Below are 8,570 nucleotides of genomic sequence, written 5' to 3' on the forward strand. Positions count from 1 at the left end.
CGCCGCCGGCAGCCTGCGGGCGCTGTGGGCTGCCCAGGACGGGGGACCGCTCCTGGGCGCGTGCTGGCTTTGGTCTGCTTTCTCAACGCTCCTGTCCTGGGGAGGGGGGCTGGTGTTCCCCCCTTGCTCAGGTCAGAGGCTTGCAAAAAGCTTAAAATGGCGATCTTGGACCAGGGACCGGGCAAGACTTGGGAGATGGGGGATTTCTCTTTACTGCGTTTTCCCTGTTGAAAATTGTTTCCTGCGAAACGCGATTTGCTGTTGGTGGGTCTGATTTGTGCGTGCGGTTTGGGCTCCTTTGGTTTGGGGCTCGGCCTGGGGGCCTTGGGCGGCGAGGCTGGGGCCGGAAGAGGTGGAGGTGAAGGGCGGCCGCCACGTCCCTCCCTCCTCCAGATGCCTGGCTTCTTGGGGATGGCGTTGGAACAGGGCATTGGGAATGTTGTGAGTCGCTTTTTTTTTTTTTTTTTTTGGCTTCCTCTTTTAAATTTTTTTCTTTTCCGATTTTTTCTAGTTAAATTACCTTTTTTCATGGGTTTCCAAAAGCCGCTTACAAATGAGTGGTTGAGAAATTTCTGTGTGCGTGGCAAGAGGTTTTCTCCTGAAAGGGAGTGTGGCTTTGGTTGGATTTCATTGTGATTTTGGCTGGAGAGAGAAAGCCTAGGCAGAGTTCAAGCTCAGGGTTCAAGATTCATTTCGGCTGCTGGGAACCCGAGGGTCTTCAAGACCTTTCCCTGACACCTGGGGAAAGAACGTGGAGGAAACGGGAGCAGGGGAGGGAGGCTGAGGGGGACGACTTTTCCTGAAAAGTTAGAGCAAAAAGCATCGGAAAAGGCCCAACCACCGGGGAGGAATAACCGGGCTCCCCACGACACTGACTACTGTGACAGAATATGAGAGGCTCACTGGATGTAGAGGCAGATGAAATATTGAGGGCAGAGCAGGCCGGGGGCGGCCTGGATCTTCTGGTGCTTTGTATATGGACGCGACGCACACGCATGCCTGACGGTGACTTGTGTCACACTCACACACACCCATCTTGCGTGCTCCCCGCACACTCACGCATGCCCCCTCACACACACGCAGGCACTCTTTTGGTGGGCAAGGGCAGAGCCTCTTCCTCTGGGGTCTTCTCTGCAGAGGTGGCCTTGGCCAATCAGCCCGTAGAGATGTTGACCAGAAGCTGAGCACAGTGTGTTCCTGAGGATGAGGGGGAGAGTGAGGTGCCCACGCCCACAGAGCTTTCTCTGTGGCACGTATGCAGTGTGAAGGCTTCATCTCTCACCCCCTCTACAGACCCTGACTCGGCTGGGGAGCAGGTGTGGGGTGGGAAGAGCTTCGTTCTAGCCCCACCAAAAGCAAAGTCAAGGTTAACAAGTTCGCCTCTTAACTGGACCTGCACCCATTCCCGCAGGCAGCTCTTTCTCTCCGGCTGTCCCCACAACAAGCGAAGCCCTCCCCCCCCCCAGACTCGCCCTCCTCAGCCTGCCCTTTGCTTGTGCCTTTCTCACCCTCCCCCCACTGAGGTGTCTCCACCAGGCCAGAGGCAAGAGAGATTTTGGCTGAACTTCCCCAATTATGATTTCTCTCACCCTCCCCAAACCCAACAACCTCAGTAAGAAAACAAACAAGTCAGAGGTAGGGGTGGAGAGCCTGGGAAGCGCTGGGCGGGAAAGGCAGGTGCAGGGGTGGGAGAATCATTCAGGACATTTGGATTCTTTAGTCTGTAGCCTCAAGTTTGCTTTTTTTCCCCCCTTTTCCCTGGTTCCCCTAGGGCCCCCCGCACCACTCCACCCCCATCAACATAAGATCCAAGAACCTAGCAGCTCCGTTTGGTATAGGGAGCGGAGAGAGCTCAGAACCATCAGTAGAACCCTTTGCTGGGTGCCTCCTCAGGTGTTTGCACTCAGTGTTTTCTTCCAAAAACATGGCCAAGTTCTTTTGCTGCTTGAGGAACAAGGCTGGTTCATTTCAGCAAGAACGTGTGCCAAGGAGAGACATCGTCAGTAAGATAATGGGAAGTACAGTATAGTATCTCCTCCTATAAGTAGACACATGTGTGCACATCTCTGTGTGTGTCGCACATGCGTATAGTTGTGTGCTTCTCTGCAGGTGTACACATGTGCTTGCGGGTGTACACATCTCCATCCACACAGCCTGGTCAGGAGTTTTCTAGGAGGCTGCGTTACCTCGGGATTGTGCCTTTCCCTTGACCTTAGGTCCTCTGGCCAGAGAAGTTGTCTGAAGATGCCTAGGATGCCCCAGACCTGTTGCCCCTGACCTCTGCTGCTCTCACAAGCACCCCTGCCTCAGCACCACATACCTGGGGAAAATGGTCAGGACAGGGAGAGATGGCAGCAGGAGACCCAATGGGGCAGCCACTCTGTGGCAACTCAGGTGGGGGTGAGCTGAGGGCCTGGTGCAGGGACAGCTGCAGTGGCCTCTGGCCACCGAGGCTGGGACAGAGTCCCTCTACCGAGTTGTAAGAGGTCAGAGCTCTCTGGGAATTCCTCTGGGCTGTGGGTGGACTCTGTTCTCTGGTCTGGGGCCTGGAAAATGCTTTTCCGTCTGGTCAGATTTTTCCAGAGCTGGAATGGAGCAGAGGGAATGGAGGGCCTGGCAAGGTTCAGGGCATGCACCAGGCTCAGCTAGCTGGGGGAGAGCCAGAGCACTCAGGATCTGTGAGGTGAAGGTGGGCTTGGGTCATTTGATTTAATAAATGATTGGAGGCAAGAACCTCCTCCCTTTTCTCCCCTGCAAATCTAACGCCCAAAGGAATTCTTAGAACCCTGAGCCCAAGAGGACCCCACCGGCCAGGCCCGTGGGGCAAGAGCAGCTCTCCTGAGCGAAGCCGCTCCACAGCAGGCTGGCAAAGGCTGCAGCGCTGGGGGTTTGCATCTTCCAGGGATACTTATGTAAATAATGTTATTTTTAACAGAGGAGATAAAGGCAGAAAACACCACAGGAAATTGGCTGACAGCAAAGAGCGGAAGGAAGAAGAGGTGCCCCTATACTAAACACCAGACCCTGGAATTGGAGAAAGAATTTCTGTTCAATATGTATTTGACGCGAGAGCGCCGCCTGGAGATTAGCAAGACCATTAACCTTACAGACAGACAAGTCAAAATCTGGTTTCAAAATCGCAGAATGAAACTCAAGAAAATGAACCGAGAGAATCGGATCCGGGAACTGACCTCCAATTTTAATTTCACCTGAGCGCACGGCCTCCCCTCCTCCCTCCCCCTCCTTCCTTTCCCCGCCCCTCCTCCCTTTGTGCCTGGTGATATTTTTTTTTCTTCTCTGAGTATAAATGCAACGCGCCTGCAAAAAAGGCAAAGACCTCAGACTCTCCTTCCAAGGGACCTATGGTTCGTGCTGCGAAGATGCTTCTACCTAAAGCATGAGAAGCGGGGTGCCGGGCTGTGGGGTGTGGTGTGTGCCCTCAGATGGGGGTGGGAGTGTGGCTGGTGTGTGTGTCAACCCTTCACTCACCCACGCACTCACACACAGCATTCTGCTCTCCGTGCAAAGTTAAGATCGAATCCACCCGCTTGTGGGGGGAAAAGAACAAAAAACCAACCAGAGAGGGTCTGTAATCTCGCAGAGCACAGTCAGAATCGCTCCTTCCTTGCTGCATTTCCTCTTTAGAATAATAGACGTTTGGGAAAGTTCGGCTAGTGTTTGTGTGTTTGTCGTAGCACCCAGCGCCTCCACCAAACCCTGTCCGTGTCTTCCCAGTCGCTCCGAGAATCTGCTTGAAGTCTCGTATTTGTACTGCTTTCTGCTTTTCTCCCACCCCTCCCAGCACCCCCACATCCCCCACCCATTAACATCTCAGAAATTCCATCCAGAGGAACAAAAAAAATTAAAAATAGAACATAGCAAAGCAAAGACAGAGTCCCCCCCCCAACCATATTGCCCTGTCCCTGTCTGGGAGTTGTGTTATTTAAAGATATTCTGTATGTTGTATCTTTTGCATGTAGCTTCCTTAATGGAGAAAAAAAATCCTAATAAATTTCCAGAATCGTAATCCTCAAATGGGTGGTTTTTTTGTTTTTAGTGTTTTCTAGCGACACCCCCCTCCCCCAAAGAGGTTGAGTGTGTGGATGTGTGTGTTTTGTATTTGACTCATCTCCTAGAGCCTTTCTAGAACGTCTCTTGGCGGGTTTAATGTAAGTGAGAGACCATAACGTTGATTTAAATATTATCCAGGTGACCACAATAAGTCAAGGTCATAAAACAGTAATGTCAGGACGGTCTTGGTGCGCGCGAGAGGTGGATTTTATGATCTGCAAATATAATGTGGTGCTGCAGTAAAAGAAGATGCATTTAAAGGTGACTGGTGGAGGGAAAGAGGCGGAGAGCAAACTGCAATCTTGAGGAGCAGACGGAGCTGATCGCCCGGGGTGCTGGGCTGGGCTCACCCCACGGCTGCCAGGGGGGCAGTCCAGGAGCCCCCCACCCATCCAAGGAGAGGAATAAACTTAACCGCTGGAGGGGCGTGAGGAGCCCAGCCCCCCCCCACCTCGACAGCAGCTCACAGAAGCGCCAGCAGCAGCAGGAGACGGAGGCAGCGACAAGGTAAGAGAAGCGGTTTCTTATTCTTCTCTTGGCGGCAGAGTGGGGACTGGCGGCGTCCCCAGGTACCCGGCGTGCTGCGGGCAGAGCCTGGAGGAAGGTGTTGAGGGTGTCTGTGCTCGCTGAGAGCCCAGGCTTGCCTAGTGGCCGCTGGCAGCGGAGGGCAGCGACCGTGAGCTCCCTCTCCTCCCCTCCCCGGCCCATTGCCGTGGGGTTGGACAGTTAGAGGGGTGAATTGGTGGTTTTTGGCTTCTTTATCTTTTCGGGCACTTAGGGTCGCCTTGAGGTCGACACTCCCGTCTAGGTGTTGCTCAGTCTGGCCGTCTGTTGGGGGGAAGGGGGGCAGAGAGGGTTGGTGCTTGAAGCTTGGGTTTTCCTGCTTTTTGCTGGTTTGGGTTGCAAGCCTTGTCCAGGCTCTTGTCCCCCACGTTCCCTGGCTGTGGGGCTTTGCCAGGCAAGTGGCCTGACTGGAAGTGGCTTCAGAGCACTGGGCTGTGGTTCAGCCACCCATATTTGCTGGGTAGCCTCCACCGAGCTGCCAGAGAGAGAGGGTGAGAGGCAGTCTAAGAGGAGAGAGCCAGATGGGCAGGACAGGGGACCCAGCTCAGGGGTGGAAGAAGGACCCAGCTTCCCCCAGGGCCAGGGCCAGATGCAAGGGAACAGCTCCGCTGCGGTGCTGGGGGTGGGGCAGAGATTTGGCGGCTAGCAGTCCCATTCCAGCAGATTTTCCCTAGGCAATTTGCTTGGAGCAGAAACTGTTGAAGGCAGTCAGACCCCGTAGCCATCAGGCCACCCAAAGTCTACTCTCTAGTCCTTAGGGAGGTTGTGGGGGCGGAAAGGGGGACGGGGCTGAATTTCTTCCTTCCCCAACCCCCTTCCCTTCTCCTCCGGATAGACGCAAAGCCGAATCTCCCGCCCTGCTCGCTCAGCTGATCTGTGGCTTAGGTAGTTTCATGTTGTTGGGATTGAGTTTTGAACTCGGCAACAAGAAACTGCCTGAGTTACATCAGTCGGTTTTCGTCGAGGGCCCCAACCCACCTCTCCTGCTCCTTCCCTCCCCGTGGGACTGCCCCACAGCCCCCTCCCAGATAGGGCAATGTGGGGGCAGACCAAGGAGGGCAAGCTGTGAGTGGGGCCGCGGGGCAAATCTGGAGAACCCTGCTTTATGCGGTGCCCTCCTCAGCCTGTCCCCATCCCTGGGACTGAGGGAGAGGAATTTTTCCTGCAGCTATTGTCTCCTGGGCCCAGCTGATGGAGACAGACAAAGAAGGTCCAGCCAATTCCAAGGAAATTCAGGACTTTGAGCAAGAGGTGGCCTGGCAGGCCAGCTCAGTTGGGCAGCAGGGTGGGGCCGAACCATTAGGAGAGACTGGAGCATGGAGAGAGAAGGGGGTCTCTGGAACCCTCCGCTTCTCTCACCTGCCACCTCCAAGGAGAGAACATGCCTTCAGTAAGCTGGGGCTTCCCCTTAGGAAAGTGGGGTGCCTGGAGATCCCAAGAGTTGGGGAACTCCGAGCCTCAGCCCAGCTGCCTCCCCTTCCCCTTCTGTAGCTCCATCTTCAGGGAAAGGACATATTTGGGGTGTCAGTAGGTTAGAGGAAAGCCACCAAGTCCAAGTAGAATCTCCCCCACACACCCTACTGGGAAACATAAGGGCAAAAGCATGATTCTGGTCGCTATTGAGCTGTCTGTGGCCCGTAGGCCTCGAGGTCTGTGTGTCTGTGGCTGTCAGGCAGCTGCCTGTCTTTGCGCTGTGTGGAAATGTCTAGGTGGACTGAGGCTGCCCGTGCCCACCATTACCATGTTGTTGGGAAGGTTGTTGGCTGATGCCAGGAGGAGGAAGGGAGAAGAACGGAGCAGAGGGAAATCGAACAATGTGAAACTTTACAAAGCTTCCTCCACTTCTTTCTCCCTCTGGTTCTTCCATGCTGGCCCTGGTTGCTAGAGAGAAGGATCTCAAAAGAGATTTGCCTAAGGAGAAAAATGGGGGAGGGGTCTGGGAGACTGGGGAGATACACCCCTGGTGTCAGACATACTGGTCAAGAGAAGCCCAAAGGAGGAGGTCAGGTTCTTGGCTCTATTACTTTGAAATGATGATGATGATGATGAAATCATTATGCACTTTCAAACAGGGGAACAAAATCATGTTCCTGTGACAAAATATATCCACAGAGTTCTACCTTCTTGCAGTCATCTGCTGGGAGGGATATATGTGACCTTGCATGAGTATAGGTCTCTGTTTCTATCTGTCTCCTCCGGGTTGTCTCAAGTCCCCTAGATGTATTGATATCCACACTCATTTTTTCTTTCTCTCTTATCAAAAGATAATTCTTTTGACCCCCACTCCCAAGGAAGCTGGAGGAGAATATAGGAATAGAGCTTTTCATCTTCCCAACCGAATTGTCGGTCTGTCTGCCCCCCATCCCTTTGTGGGAGAAAAAACATTTTCTTCCCCTTGGAGGGGAGTGCCCAAATCTCTCCATGGCTCCCAGGGAAATGGGGAGGTTTCCAGAGAGGCAGGCCAGCTGGTGGGAGGCAGGCAAGGAGCTCCCCGGGTTTGGGAATGCCTAGCAGCCTCTGAATCCAAGGTTGCCTCAGGCAAGCAGCCAGTTGGGGTGAAGGGAGTCCCAGGCAGGGACAGGGTGCTCAAGAGGGTCTGACTTGGAGAGAGTGTCCCTGATGGGCCGAAATTCACCAGTGAACGACTTCTGTGCTTTGGGTCTCTTTGCCCCCATTTCCATTTCAGAGCTGGTGGGCTTATGGGTGGGTGGTCATAGAGCCAGGAGTTGGGGTGGCCCCCTCCCCAAATCCTAAGAAAAGGAGCGAGGTCTCACAGGGCCAAGGTGAGGGCCAGTCTGGTGGTCAGAGTCCACCCCGGGGCCCTGAGGCCGTGGATCATGGCTAAGACGATGGTAATTATTTATTCGCTTCGCTGGAAGGGAGTCTTCAGAAAGAACAGCGTGAAGAGGAGGGAAAAAATTATCTCTCTCGTCTGCGGATATTAAGATGGATTTTTATTTCTTAAAGGACCCTCCCCGCCGAGAGCGCATAAGCGTAAACTTAATATATGCTCCACAGCCCAACTCCAGAAATCGCAATAAAAGTTAAAACCTCCCCTACTGGTTTTTTTTAATTATGATATGGGAAAGACGAGCAGGATTTATAGAGCTGAACTCTCGGCGTATGAGTGTTTGAGACTTGCGGGAGAAGGAGGAAAAGGCAAGAGCTCGCCAAGGAGAGAGCCTTGGTCTCTGAGACATCTCGCGGGCTGCGGGGGCTCCGGTTCGCCCCGGCCGATCCGCGGTGGCCTCCCTGGGACCTCGCCCTCGGCCCACGACCTCGCTCCAGCTCGGAGATGCCGCCCTTCCCGGGAACAGGTGAAGGGGGCGGCGGCAGCGGCGACCGGGGGCTGCCGGGGGCGTGCCAGGGCGCAGGGCTTTGTGTGGGTCGTGCAGGGGACGAGGTTTGAAGTCCCGGGCAGGGCGCAGCCGGAGCGTGCCCGGGAGGGCGGCTTGGCTAGGAGGGGTGTCCGTGCAGGGCGCGAGAGCACCGACAAGGTGGATTGTGTGTGGACTTTGGCCGCAGACGCAGCCGAGCGGGCTCCGGGGCTGTGGCCAGCGGCCAGGCGGGCCACCGGATGTTGAGTCTGGAGGAAGGACCTTGAGGTCTGTTGGGTGTTTGGGCTGCCGGGGGGCGGCGGCCCAGAGTGCGAAGCGTGCAGCGCGGGCGCGGCGGTCGGCGTGGGCGAGGCAGCAGGCCCCGCGCACCTCTGCCGCTGCTGGCTGCGTCCGGGACGTCTCGGCGGAGGCCGACTCATGGCCAGGGCATGAAAAATAAAGGCAATCGAGGGTCTTTCTGTTTTCTTTTCCACATAGAGGTCCTTTCTTTTTTTCTCCCTTTCGGCGGAGATACCTGGATTTGGTCCAGAGCAGGTTGCCCGCGGGAGGGCCCCGCGAGCGGCAGCGCGCGAGGGAGGGAGAGAGGGAGGGAGGGCG

The 8,570-nt window shown here is 55.1% G+C and overlaps 1 protein-coding gene across 1 annotated transcript in view; it reads left to right on the forward strand.

Moving 5' to 3' along the window:
- HOXC10 (homeobox C10) overlaps positions 1-4,035 on the forward strand; it is a 5,379-nt gene extending 1,344 nt beyond the window's left edge. Inside the window, 1 exon segment of the mRNA XM_008059886.2 lies at positions 2,936-4,035. Coding sequence (XP_008058077.1) covers positions 2,936-3,213 — 278 coding nt within the window. The 3' untranslated portion in view covers positions 3,214-4,035.
- Positions 4,036-8,570: the final 4,535 nt, after the last annotated feature.

The sequence above is a fragment of the Carlito syrichta genome, unplaced genomic scaffold, assembly GCF_000164805.1.
Source record: "Carlito syrichta isolate Samal-C Ts95f unplaced genomic scaffold, Tarsius_syrichta-2.0.1 Scaffold304418, whole genome shotgun sequence".
In the NCBI taxonomy this organism is placed as follows: Eukaryota; Metazoa; Chordata; class Mammalia; order Primates; family Tarsiidae; genus Carlito; species Carlito syrichta.